This window comes from Puma concolor, chromosome C2 (genome assembly GCF_028749965.1).
Source record: "Puma concolor isolate L17-30 chromosome C2, mPumCon1.1.hap2, whole genome shotgun sequence".
Lineage (NCBI taxonomy): Eukaryota > Metazoa > Chordata > Mammalia > Carnivora > Felidae > Puma > Puma concolor.
In genome coordinates, this window is record NC_141675.1 from 127,851,780 (window position 1) to 127,875,329 (window position 23,550).

At 37.0% G+C, this 23,550-nt stretch overlaps 1 protein-coding gene across 6 annotated transcripts in view; it reads left to right on the plus strand.

Moving 5' to 3' along the window:
- The window catches only part of ROBO1 (roundabout guidance receptor 1), a 1,149,709-nt gene that overhangs the window by 630,013 nt on the left and 496,146 nt on the right, over nucleotides 1–23,550 (plus strand). For 5 of the 6 annotated variants that reach the window (XM_086675711.1, XM_086675709.1, XM_086675710.1 and 2 more), the window contains exon 3: nucleotides 5,213–5,296. In XM_086675711.1, the coding sequence (XP_086531837.1) occupies nucleotides 5,213–5,296 (84 nt within the window). Of the gene's footprint in view, nucleotides 1–5,010; nucleotides 5,297–23,550 lie in introns of those variants that run through there. The other variant, XM_086675705.1, reaches the window with a different exon arrangement.

The window sequence follows — 23,550 nt, forward strand, 5'->3', positions numbered from 1 at the left end:
AATTACCATCCTCTAAACTTTTTTGAATGTTTTTCATAACAGAACGAACAACTGTTAATACTATATCATATTTGCTTTAGTCCTCTCGATATATGTTTTCTGAGCCATTTGAAAGTAAGTTCAAAATAATTCATCCATCAATTATCCTATACGTGCATGCTAAGGGACATATATTTTCTTCTTCTGTAGATTTAAGTTGGGTCTCAAGTCTCGATTAAGTTCAGGGCAAGTATTGTTAGTGTGGATGCTTCATAGGCGGTGCTGTATATTCCATCACACAATTACCTTCCCATTCTTATTTACTCAGCATTGGTGATACTAACTTTGATTACTGAGTTCAAGTGGTGACTGCCAGGTATAACCATTATAAAAGTTTATTTTCTCCTCTGCAGTTAGCAAATAATCTCTGGGGTGATACTTTGACACTGTGAAATATGCTGTCTCCTACCATTTTCACCTGATAGATTTAGTGCTTATTGATGGTGATTATATGAACGATTTTATCAGAGGTTGCAATACAATGATTTTTCCAATTCAGAGTTTCCATTATAATTTGATATAGGGGTTGGGGAAATCTCAATAAAAGCAGTATTATACAGATTAACAAATTTCAAATTTACAAGTAATTTACCATTAAATAAAGTTGTATCACCTTTAATAAATTGTTGTATTTAAGGATAAAGTTTCCTAAAAGACATAATTTCCCTCGTAAAGGAAGTTATATATCCTTATTCCTTTTTGTCGTTGTTGTCACTTTTATTAAAGCTGCAAAAGACCATTACAAGATGGCCCACTCATACATCATATGTCCTATATAAATAATATGTATATTGTATGGTTATGCATAATTCTATATAAAATTTTACATATTATAGGTTTAAGTTGGCATACAACTACCTCCAAAAAGGATTTTTAAAAAAAATTTTTTTTTTTTAACGTTTATTTATTTTTTTGGGACAGAGAGAGACAGAGCATGAACGGGGGAGGGGCAGAGAGAGAGGGAGACACAGAATCAGAAACAGGCTCCAGGCTCTGAGCCATCAGCCCAGAGCCCGACGCGGGGCTCGAACTCACGGACTGCGAGATCGTGACCTGGCTGAAGTCGGACGCTTAACCGACTGCGCCACCCAGGCGCCCCCAAAAAGGATTTAAAAAATAAAAATAAATCATGTAGAAAAATTCATAACAATAGGCCTGTGGAATAAGAATTCAGTGTTTTTGCTTTTTATTTTTAAATGTTTTTTTATTACTTATTTTGAGAGAGAAAGACAGCAAGCAAGAAAGCACTTGAGAGGGGGGAAGGGAAGAGACAGAGGGGCAGAGGACGAGAAAGAGAATCCCAAGCAGGCTCCACACTCCACCTTTGGCTCGATCCCTTGACCACGACACCATGACCTGAGCCGAAATCAAGATTTGGACACTTAACTGACTGAGCCACCCAAGCACCCCTGAGTTCAGTTTTAACCCCAGATACTAACATCCCATTGAATTGTAAAATATTAAAAATATAATACAGTGATGGCTTCCTTCATGTAGATAGGAAATATAGGAACGGAGTAGGTGGAAGGAAAAGAGGATGCATTCAGGGTTTAGTGAGAGAAGGTGTGAGGTTTCTTGGAATCCTCATAAAGTCACATAAGCAGTAGACATGAGATTTGGTCATTTAGGCATCCAAGTAAGAAATGTGGAAGTTACATCATCTTATTAAAAAGAAAAAAGAAAGAACAAATAGTTTTAGTCATAAGCCTCGATGAAGCATGTTGAAGAACAAAAGGGTGAATCTGGAGCCCTATGAAACACAAGCATTTACGGAGGGCTGGGAAGGAAACAGGCTTTCACAGATGAAATATTAGTTCTTTTGAGCCCACCAGGTTACTATTAGAATTAGAATCTAGAAAACATCTTTTTTTAAAAAAAAATCGAACATAAAAGAAAGCACTTAATTGTGAAATTGGAATTGCTTGCCTTAAAAGCACTAAAGGCCAAATGACCACTAAATTCAGAAGAATCTGAATATTGATGGAACATCTAGTAAAGGTCCATCTGACATACTTCCAACCATGACCGTCTATGATTTTATGATTTAAGACTTCCTTTTATATTGCAAAGATGTTTTATATGCCTTTACAGATACTGGATATATAGGGAGTACATTAGCATTTGAGTTAATTTGTAACAACTCTTTTATATTTTCAAGTTGTTTCAGATTGAGAGTCTATTACTTAAGTGAGATTTGCATTCTTGGTTACCATCTGTTCATTAATTCATTTATTATCTTAAAGGAAAAAAAAACTGTTTAAGCCCATAGAATGTTGCAGCCCCAGTGTAAGGTGGTGGGTGTACCAGTGTGACGCAGACAGATTACCTGACCCTGGGGAATTCAGTCTAATGGGGGTGTCAGGCACATAGAACCCGGCACCCTTAGTGACAGTGCATTTCTAGATGTTACGGTGGCTTTCATCAGTTGCAGCCACGCCTACATCAATTCAAATCTGGAGGGTCCTGAATTCAGACTTGGGGCACAAGAAAGACTTCTTCAGACATTGTAAGCACTAAATAATCTATTGCCTCCTTGTATTCTTTACCGTGGCTCACATAATCAATACTATTCAACAAAACATTTAAGTAAATACTTTTTGGGCTCTCTTTAAATTAGTCCTAAAGCTCATGTGCAGTGAGTCAAGTGACTATTTCCTGTTACAATTATCTTTTGACAGGAAGGAGTAGGAAGAAAAATTGAGAGCAGTTAGTAAAAATGACATCTTTTGTTCTATAGGTGTAGCATATTGTTAATTAAAGGCAGTACTGGTTAGATAGAATGCGTTTTATAGATATGGTTAGATTCATTGATTAATGCGAAGTCTATTCTTCCCTGAGCGTAAGCAGGGGTCAGAAGGGTGATGGGTGGGGACAGGAAAGCAAATTTTAAAAACACTCAGGGTAAATTAGACATTGGTGAAAAATCCTACTTTTAACAGATCTATGTATCTCGTTTCAAATGACCGTGAACTTCCTTTCCTCATCCCTACCCTACTGCTTTTGAACAAATGTCCTCAGTTTCAGGGAACATTCAGTAACAAAGGTGCAAAAGTCATGATACTGTATATTCAAACTGAGTTCATGCTGTGGGTTTGGATAGATTTTTATCTTATTTTTAACAGAGTGATTACAAATGTGTGTATCTACATTCAATAAACTATTCCATCATAAATTAAAAGTAGCTCTTTCTTTGAAAAACTGTGTTTGCAACTAAAAATGATCAGTCTGTAAAATTAAGGTGACCCTAAACACTTCATATCTTTTAAAACAATATTGTGGGTAAGCAGGGAAGGTGTCCTTAAAAGTCTTTTAATACATGTGAACCAGAACCTTCTATCTATCTTCCTGTATCAACCTTTTTTATTTGGTTAGTTTGCTTGAGTAAGGTTACTTCGTTTATGGCAGAACATTGTGCTAACACTGACACAAAATACACACACACACACACACACACACACAAACCTGTTTCCCATTCTCTTTTATTGATGTGACTTAAATCTCTGCCCTAAACAACTAATGCATACAAATAGGTTACAGGCTGGAGGCGTGGAAAGGAGACCCTTTCCCTGCTATACCACTTCCTGAGTTGACTTTAAGGATAAATAGGACAACAGCTATTGCTGGAAAGGCAAGGATAAATAGAGCAATAACCAGCATTTTTTTCTTTAGTCTGCAGATATCCATACCTTTTTTTTTTTCCTTTGTGTAAGCCACAGCAGGTTAATTATATGACCCATGAGCTGGAGAGGAAGGGAGACGGGGAGACAGAGTGGATAGATATACTACATGCAAAAAGTCACAAAGTGACCCACGTTAGATTTTATATCCTCTTTTAAAAAATTCTTAATCCTCCCTGAAGAATTGTGTGTAGGACAAAATGGATCAACCTCGCCGAAAAAACTAGCAGGGACACAGAATTAATAACCCCTGTGATGTTTCTGGAGAGGCATTACCTGCACATACTCGCTGCCTCGTTCATAAGTGACATACTTTCTTCCTCAAGTAAACAGCTGTGCTCCTTCACTGCTCAGACCAAGGAATTCTGTGTAGACGCTATTTAAGGTGATGAGAAGCCTGCAGAACACCTCAACATGAATGACCTATGACGCGACGGTATTCCACTTAGGAGGTACACACTTAGCTTTTATTGTGTCTGTGTCCGCTTATCAGCAATGAAGCTAGATATTCTGCTCATATTTATCTAACACACATAAATATGATATGTACAGTGACTGAGCACAAGTGAAATTAGTAGTGGTGTCGTTGGGCTTCCGTGTGTATTTATAATGCAACTCAGCTTCTGGATATTAGAACTTTAGTGTCATTTTGCTTGGCCTCGTTTCTAAAATTCTACATTGGAAAATGAACGTGCAGTGTGAAAAGCATAAAAAGCGTTTCTTTCACTCAAGAAAAATCAGAATAGATGAATGAAAATACTTATCTGGATGACTGTAATACAGAATCTCGAGCAATTTGGAATGTTTTAAAATATCCAGCCCCAAACGTTCAAAGTTAAGTGTTGTTTTACTTATGCATTTGTTTCAGTAAATTCATCTCCTTCCTTTAAGATGATAAAGTGTTGCCTTCTGAAGGATGTGATGTTGCACTGCTTTCTTTGCTGTTGCTTAAGAAAAGTATGACATTTTTATAATCCACCCTCTTATTTGACAAGACCCTATTTTTCCCCACACCCTGTCCCCCCCCCCACCCATATGAGGTACAGTCCCTTGAGTCTGTAATTGGCAGGAGATGAAGCGATGATGGGGAGTGATCACAGTCAATAGCTTTGATTAACAATAAGGTGGAAAATTAGCAATGCTAGCATTCAGCCACCCTGCCCTCTCCCTCCTCCATATGCTCCCTCAGTCCGTGCTGGCGGCCTCACAGAGGGCAGTCAGAGCCCTCCGCCAGCTTTGAAGTGCAGCAAAGGTGCAGGCAGAGAAGAGAATTAGGGAAATTAAGGAGAAGCAGTAGAGACCGTAAGCCATGATGCTGAGACCTCCGTGCGGCTCAGTGTGCTGCAGGAGGGGCAGGGAGGAAGTGTGCTGTGTGTTGTCCCTGTGTGTTTTTCTGTCACATGTGGATTTGCTTGTGTCTGGACATGCTGTGATCGAAATGGCAACTACTGTTACTACTGTGACCCCATCAGCAGCTCTGGTGTTGTTTCCGACAGACCCTGAAGACCTAGAGAGGGGGAACGACAACGGGACGCCCGTCCCCACCTCTGATAATGATGACAATTCGCTGGGCTACACAGGTAGAGTGTTTCTTCCCAAATCCTCACCATCCATGCCTCCTAAAAATGCCTCCACCTCCATCAATCATCAACCACCTGTGTAAAATTATCTACCCATCCCTGCTTCCTGCTAACAACTGCTACAACTTCTTGTCCTCGTTTTCCAGACTTCATTCTTCAGCTGGGAGGTCGTATTGCTAAAGTAAATACTTTGGGGAGAAGCAATTTAACTTCAAAACTGCATGCATTTGTGTTGTCGATTTTTAATTAGAGAGAGAGAGAGAGAGAGAGAGAATACTTAGCAGCCGGAAACTTTGATATTGCTAATTTGTTTAGGCAGATAATATAATATTATCTTAGAGATGTAATATTTGACTACATTGCTATCAAAGAAATAAGACTCTCTGCAAGTAATTGCACTTCAAAATTGTCTGTAATTGTTGTTTGTTTGTTTTGTAGTCTTATAAATAACAGAAAGCAAACTCCTAACAAGTGTAATGTAGTCATAAATACCAACTTATACTCAGGATTGTCTTTGCATGGACTCATTGGTACCTTATCTATGAGCCACTTCTTAAGTAGATGCATGTGCACACCGGCATTAAAGTAAAAATTAGCTAATCGAATGCGTTGGAAATAATTCATATTATGAATGGCTAAGAGTGACCGCCTTGGGAATACATAAACGTTTCTTGCAGAATTTGTAAGTATAGCTCTAAATATAATCATGTAAGTTACACATCTGAGACAATTTGACTAAAACTTTAGATAAAGGCAAAGAATAAAATACATCACTTATAGCCCATTAAATCAGATAATGATGTAATAGTGGTCTCGTTGTACTAGCAGCTATTTATTATGGTCTTTTCATTAGTTCTTATTAGCACAGTTCTCCATAGACTGCTAGGTTGTGGGCTATGGATAGAGGTGTGCGTGTGTGTGTGTGTGTGTGTGTGTGTGCGCGCGCGCACGCGTGTGCACGCGTGCGCACCACACGCACACACGCATGTTGACGTATTTGGAGTTAAAGATAATGAAGAACTCTTCTTATCATTACAGTCTTACGGATGATTGTGTTAGAGACCAATCCAAGAAACATTTTTCACATTGTATAAAATAATAGACTAATCCAATAGGCATTTTCACATCGTATAAAATAATAAACTGGTACTTTCCTTGAGAAGCAGCCTCCCTATTTTCATAGAAATAATTTTCTCCAGTAATCTCTCATTTACACAACTGTAGGATTTAAACATTTGGAATAAGTACTAAAATTAATAAAATCTTTATAAACAATTTAATATTTATTATATTTATTTTAGCCTTATAGATAACTCATTCTGATTTTCTCTTATCTTTCACCGAAGAACTGAGATGAAAGGACAAACAAATCAAAGCCCATTGGTGGTAAGATGGTGAAGAAGCTGGTATGATACTTTCTCAGAAACTTAGCTAGAACAAGGGTTGTAAATGTCACTTCTTAATACCATAAAAGGAAGTTCGTACGTGTGAAATGAGGAATCAGAGATAGTGTTCTTTCTCGTGGGTATTCTCATTTGCCAGTGCATCGTAGTTCTATTCCCTGGTGCTCACCCAGTCTAAACAACTGCATTGTTTAGATACACTAATAGGGTTTGCTCTTTGTCTTTTATGGATTTCCTGAAAATTATATATCTCCAATGCATAAATCACGTTGCAGTGTTGAATTAAGAGAACTTGAATAACAATGCATTTAAGAATAAATTATAACATTTAAATTTTTGTTATATCCATTTATTTTTCCTCCTTACGTTAATCAGTAACCAGATTTCTGCTATTAAACATATCAGGTGAATTAAGATGAGATAATAAACTCATAAAATTATCTTTGTATTCTACAAGGGAACTCATTAAAGCAGCACATTTAATGTGATGTGACTGCAAAACAATCTTCGGAATAATTTTGTTTCTGAGACTCTAACTCTTTATGAACTCTAGTATCAAAGGAAGTTCATTCTGTATATTTTGTCTCACTAAATTCTTGATTATTCAGGAACCTTTCTTTCTACTATATGAATTAAACGTGCTGTTTGTCTCTTTCACTTGCATATTGACCATTTCTTTGCTCATTAAAACCTCTATTGGAAGTGATAAGAAAAATTAAATAGAAAATAATGCTTTTTCTCTGCTTGATAACAATTATAAAGATCTCAGTTTAGCTCTGAGACTGAAACAATTGTGCAGAGTGTTACCTGAAACTACCAAGACATTTATTTTATGTGCATTTGTGTGGGTGTGTGTGGGTGTATGTGGGTATGTGTGAGTGTGTTTGTGTGTGTGATTCCCTTTACTCTAATCACATAAAATTGAGTTGATAGAATCTTTATATTAGGGGAAACTCAGTTCAGAAGGAAGTGAGAAGGTCTATCTGCTCAGGAACTTTTTTACATACTTAATGTAACTTACCTCTAGTATACCTGGAGTTTAGTAACTCTGAATATAGCAGCAAAAACATTGTCAGAAATAAAATATAAATATTAAGCAATTTAGAGAATATACCATGCAGTTGTCAAATAAGTCATTGATATGACTTAGCTGCAGGATAAATTTTTATGAGAGTTAACAAGTAAATACATCAGGTATGATTTGAGGGGTCTATACACTTTGCACAGCATCACAAAATGACTGTGAAAATTGTATATGCCAGATGTTTACTTTTTAGTACATGTTGTTTCACTTTGTTGAGCTGACAAGTGAGACTTCTCTCTCTTCCCCTAACACTCATGGGTATAAAGAAGAAAAGCTTCCCAGAGGAATCTGTACACTTGTGGAAAACATTTTTGGGGGAGCATGAAACGGTCCCAAAAGGAAATCCCCAGTTCCCTAAAATTCATACTCACACTCCCCTCAATTCTCTTTTTTGACCACTATAAAGAGAATAATTTCCACTGTGAGCTAATTTGTCACTGCACCTGCTCTACTGCTCAAACCATTTGAGACCATCACTATCAAATTGACCCATCAAACTAAAATCCATGGATCTCAGATCATACACATAAATGAATATTTGTATTAATGATCTAATCAGCGAGTGATAATCTCTTATTAATAGTACTTGCTACTTAAACCATATACCATACTTACCTAAATGGTGTAAGTGATTTAATTGAAAGGTTCAGGGAAAAAAAAAATGGTAATATGGAGTTCAGGAGAGAAACACGTACCGATTCCTGTTCTGCTGACCACTTTCAGACACAATATTACAAAGCCGTGTTAAGATTTCAAAACATTTTAGTCTCTCTTTTACTGATCAATGAACGCAGAGCGACTTCTAAGGTGGCACAGTGAGGTGTTATTAAAGTGGACTTGTGCATTATTTAGACAAGTAGCCCATTTCCCGTTTAACCAAGAATGTCATAAATATTGGGGATCATTTAACAGTTCACAGTGTATAGCCTTTGTTGCAGGAACAAGTAATATGGGGTTTCAAATCAGCACTTTGTGGGGTCAGACACACATCATTCCAAAGAGGTTGAATATAAAATAATCAATGATTCTTTTTAAAAGGAATGCCTGAAAACAGTACATTGTTTTTGACTTCTGGAAGTGCATATGGTGTTTCACAAATATGTTGTGAATCACAAAAAAATAATATGTTTAGGAATATTTAAATGTCCGAAGTATACATATAGTCCATGTAGAGTTTTACTTAGTGACAAAAAATTTGAAGAGCAGTCTACTGATACATAACAAGTTAGGGAATAAAGCGGGAGCTACTGACTTCCTACCAGCATCCATAACCTTTTTAGAAAGTGCTAATTATTTGTTAGAAAATGTATGAATTTTATTTGTTTTTCTGAGAACCAAAAAAAGTCTACAAATTTTATTTGTAGGGTCTAAAATATATTGTTTGTCCCCATTTTCACATTTTATTTTAAATTTTTTTTTTAACATTTATTTATTTTTTAGACAGAGAGAGACAGAGCATGAACAGGGGAGGGGCAGAGAGAGAGGGAGACACAGAATCCGAAGCAGGCTCCAGGCTCTGAGCTGTCAGCACAGAGCCCGACGCGGGGCTCGAACTCACGGACCGTGAGATCGTGACCTGAGCCGAAGTCGGACGCTTGACTGACCGAGCCACCCAGGCGCCCCTCACATTTTATTTTAAAAATAAAACAATCTCCCCCCATCTCTATAGGTGTTTTAAGGATTAGACTCCTATATTTATAGTAGTATAATGGAAGAAAACCTTACCGCAAATTTAAAATCCTAAAACTGAACAATTATCAGTGTTATGTCAGTACCAATTTAACTAAAAAATCTAGCCTTGGAAAGTTAGAAACTCCAGAGTAATTTCAAATGGGCATAGTAGAATCTTCTACCCTTCTACCCACTTCTACCCATTCCGTGTAAAGTTTGGTTATAATTCTGTTTAAAAGGAAACAAGATATATTCTGTCTTATTGGAAAAAATATATCTCGGACGAATTAGTGTGTTTGCCCACATGCACTCAAATAGCAACCCCAAAACATATTTTGCCTCATGTTTTAGAATTTGGACAAATAACTGTTCATTGCTAGGGGACATTGATTCTTCTGTTCCTCTGCATTCTTAATTATAGAGTTTCACAATTATGATCCAACAAAAATTCCATTTTGGTATGTGCATTTTTAAAAATGTATGCATTGATGCTAATAACCAGCATTTATTATCATTTCATGTATGCGGTGCAATTTTCTCAATACTAATCCTCATTGCCACTCTCTCAGGAAGGCGCTATTGTTAAAAGCAACAGTGCCTACTGTCTGCCTCAGCATTCTAGAATAGAAATAGTCCCTCATTAACCATACTTTTTTCCAACATTGCAGAGGCCGTTGAAGTGGTGGCTACAAGCTTCATTTGAGCGTGTGGTTAGAAATTAAATAGCTTAACCATGCTCCTATGCAACAGCACAGTTCTGGTCACCAACATTTTAGGGCCCTGCCAATTTTTATCATAGGTTCTTTATCATCACACTGACTGGTGCACATCATTTTTAAAAAATCAAATAGGACAGAAGCTTTAAACAAAACCAAGAGAGTCCTATTTTACCTTCCTATCCTTGAACCCGCTTACTCTTAACCTCTTTTACTCTTTTGGATGTATCTTCTGATAGTTTCCTTTCTATTTTTTAAATAATATGTATCCACAAATGATTCTTGATTTGTCAATAATAGGTATTTTCTTTTACTTATTCTTTTGCCATCTCATTCTTTGTCAAATTAACAGTTTACATTGGTATTATGAAGCAAATTTTCCCCAGATGAATCTACTGCAGAGCCAAGTAAAATACTATAATTGCATTTCTTTCTTTATATGAGATTGTTTATTCTCTGCAGTTAATAATTGCATTTTTAAACTTCCTATAGGCTTAATCCTATCTAATACTCCACTAATCTGAGGTTTTTCCAGGCATCTGCCTCATAAAATACTCCACGTTTTCGTCTCAAAATGACCGGTTTCTCTCTAGCCCTGGGATTTTTTTCCTTCACTTGTTTTTGGATCTCTTATTTCTAGATCTCATTTCTTCCTCTTTTTTGGGTTTATCTCCTTGTTAACAGAAGCCTTGTCTCAGAAAGCACCTCACAATAGAACTTTTAAAACGTCAAAAATAAGGAAGTTTTACTCTGATGTGCTTTGTGGTGGTGGCTTGTCCATTTTTGCTTATTGTTTATTTGCTTTTCTTGATTATGCTGGCTACTTGAGGGGCCTTGCAAATGGGAGAATCATATATCTTCATTATGGGAAATTTTCTTAAATTATTTTTTGAGAACACCAGTCACTGTATTGTCCGCTGCCCTTTGTTTGGAATCGCTCTTAGGCAGTGGACCTTTTAGATTGATTCATTGAATCTCTTATCTTTTCTTCCCTATTTTCTAACTATTTGTCATTTTCCTCCCGACTTTCTTGGAAACATTAAAAGTTTTTGTTTAAATTCCAGTCAGTTAACATGCAGTGTAATATTAGTTTCAGGTGTACAATATAGGGATCCAACACTTCCATACAATGCTTGGTGCTCATCACAAGTTCACTCCTTAATCCCCATCCCCTATTTTACGTGCTCCACCTGTCCACCTGCCCTCTGGTAACTATCAGTTTGTTCTCTCTAGTTGAGTCTGTTTCTTGGTTTGCCTTTCTCTTCTTTTTTCTGGGAAGCATTCTTGATGTTTATTGCCTACCAATGCTTTTAGAATTATTTTGTGTTTGTTTATTATATGTAAATTCCTGAAAGCTCTTTCTTATTTACTGATACTTAGAAAGAGTTTCCACAAGCTCATTTAAAGTAATTTCTCTGATTCTAGTCAACTGCTTTTTCTACTATATGTCTGCAGTTCCCAAAATATAGATAAAGTATTAGAAATCCACCTAAAAGCCATCAATTTACAGGTGAGGAAACTAGGATCCTTAAAGCTATCATGATTTTACAAAGATAGTATAGATATTTAGCAATAAAGATTTAACATCCTCCAAATTAAATTTTTTGTGTTTTTTCTAACTTAAAATACTTCACAGAGGGACACCTGGGTAGCTTAGTGGGTTGAGTGACAGATTCTTGATTTTGACTCAGGTCATGATCCCAGGGTTGTGGGATCGAGCCCCATGTCAAGTTCCAAACTGAGCATGGAACCTGTTAAGATTCTCTCTCTCTCTCTCTCTCTCTCTCCCTCCCTCCCTCCCTCCCTCCCTCTGCCCCTCTCTCTAGCTGGTGCACTCGAAATGTAAATAAATAAATAAATAAATAAATAAAACTTCACAGAATTGATAGGAGATGAGAACGTGTAGGAAAATAAACTGCAGAATAACACTAACACTATACTTTAGTGCTTACATAGACTTTTTAAAGTACCTTATATTTGGCTCTAGAAAAATAACACTAATTTACAAGTTCATGTCAAGTAGCTTACTCTCTATGAAATATCTGGATAATCACTTATTCATTTACTTGAACAAATTCATATATTGAGTGCCTGCTCTGGGGAGAGCCTTGTATTAGGAATATGGTGGTATATAAGATCTAAAATGTTAAAGTCAACATCATGCATGATTCCTCTCTGGATCATTATATCTGATGGTCCGCTCATTGACATGCAGTTTGCCAGCTTGTGCCCTGGTTGTGCATTAATTTTTGTATAATAAATTAATAAACATTTCTTAAGACAATAAATTAAGCCATTTCTACTTGTTATAGACACATATTGGGAATAATATATGCCACATCAACTTAACTTATTGAGCTAGTCTTAAGCAGTTAAGGAAAAGAGATACATGTTTCTTTTTTCCCCAGAATTATAAAACTGTCAAATTTGTGATTTGTTTTGAGTGACCTCAATTACTAGAAAATTTTTGCCAGTTCTCAAAAATGGGAAAGGGAGCAAATGAGACAGAAGATTGGGATCATGGATTGAATTTATGTATAATATTCCAAAATTGAGAGAAAGAGGAAAAAAAATAGTTTTATTTTCATTATTATTGACAATAGGGAGCAGATATGCCTACATCTGTCTTCCTGAAACTTAAGGAAGCAGACATGGAAGCTTCAGGTTGATTTGAGTGTCAAAAAGTAAGCTGAACTCTGATGACAATAGGTTCTATAAAAGAACAGTTTAAAGCAGTTTATCTCAATTATTATTTTAAGTGTATTTATTTTGGGAGGGAGAGGGCAGAGAGAGTTGAGAGAGAGAATCCTAAGCAGGTTCCACACTGTCAGTGCAGACCCCAATGTGGGGCTCCAACCTAGGAACCGTGAGATCATGACCTGAACTGAAACCAACAGCCGGACGTTTGACTGAGCCACCGAGGCGCCCCTATTTTTCATAATTAAGTAAATTTTACGTTGTCCTCATATTAATAACACTACTCTAATTCTAGAATTTTTCATGAACATCTTGGAAATTTAAATCATTCCAAAAAGATGTTAACTAAGGCATGAACGATTATACTTAGTATTTGATAATATTTTCAGGTAAGAAAACTTTCAGTTAAATATTTTGATTTTTCTATGCTGTGGGAAGAAAGAGCACAGTGTCTTAGCTTATTATAAGCTAAGAATCAAGGAAAAGCCTTGATTTTTATAGGAAAATTTCATTTAATTTTACTTTCTTCAACTAGAAATTCAAGTGGAAAAATACTTTTTATGGATATTTTTGATTTGAAATTTTGAAAGAATGCTTTGATTTTTAAAATATTTCCACAGTGAAAAATTTTAGACATATGTTGGGAATTACACAAACTTGGGAACATAAAGTAGGCAGGCATTCTTTAGGTATGCCGATGTCCTGAAGACAGAGCACCTGTACATATAAGGAATTCAGATCAACAAATTATTTTAAAAATTTTTAAAAATATGTACTCCTCGTGTCATAGCATCTGTAACAAAGTCACTCCCTTTTTATCTGGATAAGTCAATAAGAATCTGTATTTAACCAGTAATTTTTGCAAGACGATTGATATTTGAGCTTAACTATTGTCCACATTGCTTATAGAGGCCTGGTTTTGGAAATGACTCCCTACTAACCCAGAAAGACGTGTCCCAGGCCCAAAGCCTTCTCAGCAGTGCATGTAAACAGCATGACACTCAACTTCCAGTCAGAAGCTATCAGGACACAGTCAAGGGTAAAGTCTCATCCCTGCTGTGGTCTCATGCAACTCATCTCCCCCCCCCCCCCCCCCGCTCTTTTGTTTTGGATTTTTCCAATTCATAAAAAGGAAATGATACTTGGCAAATGACTAATTTTTTTGGAAATGAAAAGATAATTGGCTCTTTCTTTTTTTTTAAATTTTTTTTAATGTTTACTTATTTTTGAGAGACAGAAACAGAGTGTGAGTGGAGGAGGGGCAGAGAGAGAGAAAGACACAGAATCTGAAGAGGCTCCAGGCTCTGAGCTATCAGCACAGAGCCCGTCGTGGGGCTCGAACTCACAAAACGCAAGATCATGACCTGAGCCGAAGTCAGACACTTAACAGACTGAGCCACCCAGATAACTGGCTTTTTCTAATGTCTAATTTTTAGAGGTAATCTTAGGCAATGACCACTTTTAATGGTCATTACGTTTATTCCTATAGAACTTTTTTTCATAATTCATGGACGTCAGTCTAACTTTGGCTCGTTGCAAAAAGTTAATACATAGAGGGCTATGCAATCAGTACATAAGCATTTGACACAAACATAAACCATTTTACTGTTATTTTACATTGCTGCCAAAAAACTTTTGAATCAGCTACATGTTAGTATCACAGTGATAGGTGAGTACTACAGTAAGTAATACTGTAGTAACAAGAAAAAATCAAATGTCCAGGGCAACTCAAGATAAGTGTTCCAAGGCAATGTAATGAAAATGTATGTCTCCCTAAGGCATGACACGGGTGGAGAGGGATTCTGTTTAACATAGTCGTTCAGATTTCCAAGGCTAACAGATATGCTACCATGACACAGGCTTCCATGATTACAATAGCAGTAAGATCATGAACTGGCTTTAAAAGCTTCTGTACAGGGGTGCCTTGATGGCTCAGTTGTTTAAGCATCTGACTTTGGCTCAGGTCACGATCTTGAGGTTCGTGAGTTCGAGTCCTGCATCAGGCCTTGTGCTCACAGTTTGGAGCCTGGGGCCTGCATCAGATTCTGTGTCTCCCTCTCTCTCTGCCTCTACCCTTCTCACACTCTGTCTATCTCTTTCTCTCCAAAATAATTAAACATTAAAAAAAATTTTTCTGCACAGAAGTGACTACTGCTCTTTTAGTGATCCAGAGAAAGTCACATGGACACACCTAATCAACAGAGTAGGGAAGTGCAATTCTATCATGGCCTCAGAGGAGGGAGAACTAGAAATACTTGGAGAACAATACTGATCACTACTAGCCTGGCAATGAAAAAAGGAGTTTGTCATTGGTTCAGAACATTTGCCCCTACCTTGAAGAAAGAAATTTTATTTCATGTGGCATCCAGTGGTTCCATAACTGAGTATACTGAATATTCAGTTGTCCTTTCCTTCAATTCATTGCTGAAAAAATAATTTCTTTGTTCAAAATCAGTGGGATTTTTTTTGGTCTCTTTTATAAGTGTATTTATTTATTTTGAGAGAGAGAGAGCAAGAGCAGTGGAAGTTCAGAAAGAGAGGGAGAGAGAGAATCCCAAGGCTGGTGAAGAGTGTCCATCTCATGACCTGTGAGATCATTATCTGAGCTGAGGTCAAGTGTTAGACATTTAACTGAGTGAGCCGCCCAGGCCCCTGCAAAAGCCATTGTATGCATGATGAATGGATATAGAACAAGGCATACGGCAATTACACAGATGGTGGGTCTGAAAAAAGCATGGGGGGAGGAAAGAAAATTCATTCATAGAAAATCTGTTCAGTGAAAATATATCACTTCTCCCTCCCCCATGAAGAAAGTAGTTCGATATACTTATCCTACTACCAATTTGGCAGGATGGACTTCATATGCTATTGCATCACACTGATGGGTCAGCATTACTCTGTGCTATGGGGAGACCGGGCTGTCAGCAGTATTGGTGTCCATTTAGTTTTGTTGAGGGTAATACTATGTCTTTAAATCCATACAAAACTTCTCTTCATGCTACCTGAACACACTGTCAATTGTGCAAGCAGTGGGATGATAGAGGAAGGCGCTGAATGACATCTGGGCCAACTTTGCTGTCTATTTATTAAAAGACTCCTATGCAACACGTGCTCACTTGTAAGTGTTCACCCAGAGTGCTAATATCAGTTCTGAATTCATTTCAAAGGGTCCATCTCACAGTCTTTTGCCCAGATTTTCTTCTTTTGTATTCTTTAAACTTTTGCCTTCTAACACCCCAAATGTCCATTCAACCTTTTGGCTACCATTCCTGAATCAGTCTAGGTTCCATACCTCTAATCATCTCTCCTTCCAGGTAAAGTGGTTGACCAGTTGTATCTCTTGAAGTTCTTCCCATAGTAAAGATTTACTTTCCCTGTTGTCCTTCATGGCACTCTTGTATGTGATACAATGCGGCATATCATTGGTTCCAACCAATGCCAACATATCATGCAGAACTAAATGAGTATCAAACTTAGTCAGCTAAGTCAGCTGACAATGGGAAACACCCCAGGTGGCCATGTGTATGGATTGAGCAGGAGGTGGCAGTGTAGCAGGAACACATGCATCATGAATGGGAGCAACATGTACATACAACATCATGCGCTTTCAGTAACCGATTAAGCCTCATCTTGCTTTGTCAGTGCCAGTTCTCCTTGATGATAGCATGCTGCCATGTGTGCCCAACTTTCTGACGTAGAGGATCAAACATCACCCAGCTGATGATGGTTGAGTGAATTGGGGAGGAAATTAGATTTCCTTAATCAGAAATTCAATCACATGGATAAGATAAGTACAAACACCCAATGTATATTTCAAGTCCTTAATATTGGCGCTTACTTTCCTATGTTTTCATAGAGATAAGGTGTTTTATTTGATTTTTTTTATTTTGTATAGAGTAGCAATTCTAAGGTTCTTCCTACTATTTAAAAGAAAAAATTCCTGGGGCGCCTGTTTGTCTCAGTTGGTTAAGCGTCTGACTTCGGCTCAGGTCATGATCTCACGGTTTGTGAGTCCGAGCCCCGCATCGGGCTCTGTGCTGACAGCTCAGGACTTAGAGCCTGCTTCAGATTCTGTGTCTCATCCTCTCTCTGCCCACCACCACTTGTTCTCTATCTCTCAAAAATAAATAAATGTGAAAAAAAAACTTTTTTAATTCCTCATTCAGTGGGTCAGGGAGACAATGTATTATTCTGCTAATTGTACATTCAGCTACGTATTCAGTAACTGGAAAGATTGTCAGAGATGAATTTTCAAGCACACCAGCAGATGTACTTAGGATAAAATTTAGTCATTTGACTGATGAAACACAATATTGTTCTGGATCTCTAGGCCTTAACAGTATCAAATGGTCTGCATTTCCCTTTCTTTAAATTAGGTGTCTTGATAAATAGGCTTCTTTTAGGGAAGTCCAGAAAGTTACAGTACATAAATTTGTGGTATCACATGGTCCTTTTTCACAACTACCTGGCCTCTCCTATAGTTATGGGGTTCCCAGCCTGTGCACGGGCAAGGGCTCATGATCTGGTGATGGGTGACAGGCCATGACTATCCAACACGTGACTCAGTCAGGTCTTTTTCACCACACCTAGATGTTTTTTTTAATTTAAACTTAATTATACTTTGGTGACTTGACAACGATTTCAATTCTAAGGAGTCATGATTTGTAAACCACAGCAAACTATCATTGGGAGTTCATAGACTACTGTAAAGACCATGCACACTTTCTCTTTGGTAGTTAACTGCTATCATTTGACCTTGGCCACTCCAAAACCATACCATCCACACTGAGATCAGAGCTAATTACAATGGCAGTGCCTCCTAACTTCATGACTAGCCTACAGAGAACAATCACTATGCTTTTCAAGCATACAGGAGCTCCTCTCTCAAGTGAAGTACCAAATGCCTTGTTAAAGGGATTGTCTTCTGGGCCCTTTTAAAAGACAGAGTAGGAAGATGGGTAAGTATGTCACAAATGATAAATCCACTCAAACATTCAAATCCCTCTACAGAAGCTTGCCCAATAGAAATAGAATGCACACCACAGATGTAAGGCACATGTTACTTTTAAGTTTTCTGGAAGCCATATTTTAAAAACACAGTAAAAAGTAATAAGTGAAATCATTTTTAAAATTCTATTTTGTTTAACTTAATGTTATAAGATAGTATTTCAATATGTAACCCATACAAAAATTATTACTGAAATAGTTTACATATTTTTGCACAATTTTACACTTAAAGGACATCTTGATTTGGATTAGCCACATGTCAAGTGCTCGATAGCCACGTGCATTCCTCCCTCTCCATTATGCCAAAGAATTTCTGGCATCTAAACTTTATTTACTAAACACATCGTTTGAGTGTAAGTTTCAGTCCATACCAAGCATGCAGCTAGAACCACTTCCAGCTGTTCAAACTAGGCTTTTGATTCTAGAACTCTGTTACATCCAACCATATTAATAAATGCAGCCACTTTAAAATTATTTTTCTTCTTTTCTGGCCTAGCACATTTAGAATTATACCCCATAGATATGACCCAGGTGTCTGATGGTATAAATTAGCAAAATCGAGTAAACTGTGTCTTCCTAAGCTAAGAATTGTAGCTATGATGGGTTGGGAATCAGATCTTTGCTTTAGAGATAATTAGCAGTAGAGTGGGGTATGAGGTGAATGGGTTTCCTTTAACCTGATAACTACCTCAGGGTCTCCTAGCAAGGTAGATCCAGCTTTATCTGATGGGCACAAAGGGGTCTCCCTGCTGGCAAGGGAAGATCAGTGGAATTTGAGGTGTTTGGAGTGCTCTCATAGTCTGAACCCGTCCGTATAACTCCATTCCATTTTCAGGTTCCTGCTGTTCCCCCCCCCCATGGTGCTCTCAATTTTCACACAAGAGACCCCAATCCAGCAATACTGAGTCAGAATTTTAACTATAATAGCCCTGAGCCCATAAATCAACAAAGATTCTCTATGTCCCCGATTGTGCCTTGAGCCAAGGATTTAAAATGCTGCACTTATTACTTCTCTAAATGATTCTTGCAGTCAGAAGCTGACAGCCCACCCAAAAATTCCCTGTATTCTTTATTAATGTTATAATAGCCTACTGCAGGAACCATTCAGGTCACCAAAACCTTGCCTCAGCTGGCACTCCATTCCTGATGACCCAGGTGATATATCACAATACTTACATGTGACTTTATATTATAAAAAGCCGGGATCTCATTTCCCTTTATTGTTTGTATTTGCATTGTATATATATAATTAATTGAGATGTAATTGAAATATAACATTACATTAGTTTCAATATTTTGATTCAATATTTGTATATATTGCGAAGGATCACAAGAGGTCTACTTGAAATCCATTACCACAGGTAGTTTTTTGTTCTTGTGATGAGAACTTTTTTTTTTAAGTTTGTTCATTTTGAGAGAGAGACAGAGAGAAAAAGTACATGCACTCGTGAGCCAGGGAGGGGCAGAGAGAGAGAGTGAGAGAGAATCCCAAGGGGGCTCTGCACTGTCAGCGCAGAGCCCTACATGGGGCTTCAACACACGAACTGTGAGATCATGACCCGAGCTGAACCCAAGTGTCTGATGCTTAACCGACTGAGCCACCCAGGCGCCCCTGTGATGAGAACTTTTAAGATTTACTGTAAGGTCTCATTTTCTAATTGCATTCAGATTTCAGTCCCTTCAAATCACACAGTTAACAAATCCCAGATTGTCATCCTGAAGGTCCTGTGGCTGACATTAGTTTCCACTGTATGGTGAGTTGAAGGGAAAGAGATAAAAAATTATTCTAGATATTTTAATAAGAAAGAATTTAATACAAGTGATTAGGTGCTTACAAAATCACTAGAAGGAGAAGAGATGCTGGGCCTTTAAAATAACCCACAGGAGAGGTCAGTTCAGGAAGTCCATCAATAAGGCTATTAATGTCTCACTTAGTCAAGAAATGGGATATCAAGAGGAAACCTGAAAGTGAAAACTCTTTACATTTAATGTGTCTAAATCTGTTAATGAGTCAGTAACTTACTTACTATTTTTTAAAGTATGAAGTGTAGCCAATTCACATTCACTTTATAACTTGCATCCAGTGGAGGCTTAGTGCTGTGAATTTGGCATCCTCGCATAGAATCCTCAAGAAAGCTTGACAGAGTGGCTTTTATGGTCTCTATTTTGTAGGTGAGGAAACTGAGACAGAGACAGATTAAGGCAATTTTCCTGATGTGCCACAATGATCAAATCCAGCGGATCAGGTCTCTCCGTAGCTTCCCATACCAAAGTAGGGGTTATCTGTAGTAAGCTTCATGTATTATTAATAATTGCAAAGTCAGCATGTATAGGCTTTCAAATTACCACAGTTATCCAATTAACCCATGGTTACTTATATAGCCTTTAGTGCTTCTCTTCAGGAGCAAGCTAATGAATTTCGGTATAAATGATTATACAAGTGGGAAACAAAGGTCATGAAAAAATGGAACACTTCATAATAACTGTTACATAAAGGGCTTTTTATTCCCCCCCAAATCAATTTTAAAGATGTGAAGTCTAGGCAGCAGACTAGGCAAGTTTTATTTTAATGCTATTCAGTTGGTTCTAATAAAAAATTTTAAAAACTAGTAATAAAGATACATCAGCTTCTTAAGTATAATGCTTTAATTTTACAGACAAAGAAAGAGAACCAAACCTATATAGTAAAAATATAAAAACATGTCTGGGAATGATTTACATCAACTTTAAGATGCTGGTCATCTCTGGGAAATTGATGAATGTAAATGGACAGGGCTAAAGCTAAAGCAGTATCTGTAAATGTTTGTTTTGACTTAAAAAAAGGACATAGAACAAAGGTGGAAAAATTTAATAATTGTTTATGTGATATGTAAATGAATGTCTATTATAATTTGTGTACTTTTCTGCATATATGAAATATTTCATAATTTGAGGTTACAGTCTTAAAAAAGTATTAACATTACTTTTGAAGAATTATGGCAGTTCTATCAGACTCCATTATGTAATGTGGGATACTTTGTTCTGTGTTTTATGCTAGCATCTGCATTTTAAAAGCGATATGTAATAGAACTTTGAGAAAGCCCTCTAAATTGACACAGCTATGTTAAAATAAAAGCAGAAGAAAGGAGAAAAGATCTTTTGTCTACGATTTAAATCTTATAAAATATCTTTTTGATGTGCTGGGATTTTAATGTCCATTCAGGTCAGACATGACCTCAGTTTTTAAAGACTTAATCCAGAAACAAATGCCTGAAACTGATTTTTCTATTAAAAAAAAATTGAGACAGTGTGATATACCTTAAGATCAAGAATATGAACAGTACATAAAACACTATGTCATTCAGTTTATGATTTAAAATGTATACAGTGTGTGATTATTATGAGCACATGTTCATTCATTATCTTTTTTCAAATGCAATTTAGATGTTTCCAACTTAAAAAGAACCAGCGGAGACAGACAAAGTCCTTTCACAAAGACTGTATGGAACAAAATTACCATTTCTAGAATAGGGATTTACCACAGAAGCCTCATTAGTGACAATGTTCTGAAGAGAATCCTTCAGACCATTCACTCTATAATGTAACGAAGACACATTTCTGAACTAACCAGAGGTGAGACACCCACATCTTTTAGTATACTTGTAGTTCCTTTTAGTTTTAATCTATTTCTTTCTTACGTATTTCTATCTTAAGTGTCTGTTTACAACAATAGTTGTACAAGGAGAAAAAGTTGTATAAGGAGAAATTCTGAATTGAATTCAATAATTATGATTACATTTTTAAAAATGAGAAAAAGAGAAGCTTCTAGAAACAAATTCTGTTATTATCCTTTTATTGTAATTTAATACATTTCTCTGGTACTTAATTCAGATGGAAGTATTAGAATGACCATATTAATTTTATAAAAGTTGAATGGGCATTAGGATTTTGTTGTCAATGCTTAAAAGTGACTATCTAGATGACCAAGTGAAATGCTGGGAAAAGTTAAAAATAAGGCCACCTTTCAATTACGAAAGTGCATTGTTTTACACAAGTAGCTGTAACTTTGCCACACTTTTGCTGCCTTTCAAGAATTTGACATTTATATAGATGTATCTTGGAGCATTTTTTTTTAAATTTTTTTTCAACGTTTTTTATTTATTTTTGGGACAGAGAGAGACAAAGCATGAACGGGGGAGGGGCAGAGAGAGAGGGAGACACAGAATCGGAAACAGGCTCCAGGCTCTGAGCCATCAGCCCAGAGCCCGGCGCGGGGCTCGAACTCTCGGACCGCGAGATCGTGACCTGGCTGAAGTCGGAAGCTTAACCAACTGCGCCACCCAGGCGCCCCAAGAGTCTGTTTCTTGATTTCTCTCTCTCTCTCTCTCTCTCTCTCTTTCCCCTTTACTCATTTGTTTTGTTTCTTAAATTCCACATATGTGTGAAATCATATGGTATTTGTCTTTCTCTGACTTATTTTGCTTAGCACTATACCCTCCAGCTCCATCTATGTCATTGCAAATGGCAAGATTTTATTCCTTTTTGTGGCTGAATAATATTCCATTGTCCATATTCTTTATCCATCCATCGGTTGATGGATACTCAAGCTGTTTCCGTAATTTAGCTATTGTAACTAATGCTACAATAAATATAGGGATGCTTGCACCCTCTTGAATTAGTGTTTTTTGTATTATTTGAATAAATACCCAATAGTGTAATTGTTGGATCATAGGGAAGTTCTATTTTAACTTTTTGAGGAAACTCCATACTGTTTTCGAGAGTGGCTGCACAACTTTGCATACCCACCAGCAATACACAAGTATTCTTTTTTCTCCACATCCTTGCCAACACCTGTTGTTTTTTGGGTAGTTGATTGTAGCCATTCTGACAGATGTGAAGTGATATCTCATTGTAATTTTGATTTGTTTTCCCTGATAATAAGTGATGATGAACATCTTTTCATAAGTCTGTTGGCCATTTGTATGTCTTCTTTGTAAAAATGTCTACTCATATCTTCCACCCATTTTTTAATTGGATTACTTTTTTAGGGGGTGTCGAGGTATATCAGTATTTTTATATATTTTGGACACTAACCCATTATCACATGTGTCATTTGCAAATATCTTCTTTCATTCTGTAGGTTGCCTTTTACTTTTGTTTATCATTTCCTTGTTGTGCAGAAACTTTTTTAATTTAGATTTTAGTTAGTTGACAATGTAGTGCAATATTGATTTCAGGAGTAGAATTCAGTGATTTATCCCTTACAAACAACACCCAGTGCTCATCTCAACAAGTGCCCTCCTTAGTACCAATCACCCATCCAGTTCATCTCCCACCCACCTCCCTCCATCAACCCAGAATTTGTTCTCTGTCACTAAAAGTCTCTTGTGGTTTGCTTCCCTCTCTTCTCTTCCCTCTCCCCCTGTGTTCATCTGTTTTGTTTCTTTAATTCCACATATGTGGAATCATTTTGTATTTGCCTTTCTCTGATTGACTTATTTTGCTTAACATAATACGTTCTAGCTCCATGTCATTGTAAATGGCAAGATTTCATTCTTTTTGATGGCTGAGTAATATTCCATTGTGTGTGTGTGGTATATACATATACCACGTCTTCTTTTTTTATGTTTATTTATTTTGAGAGAGAGAGAGAGCAAGCAAGTGGGAGGAAAGGCAGAGAGACAGGAAGAGAGAGAA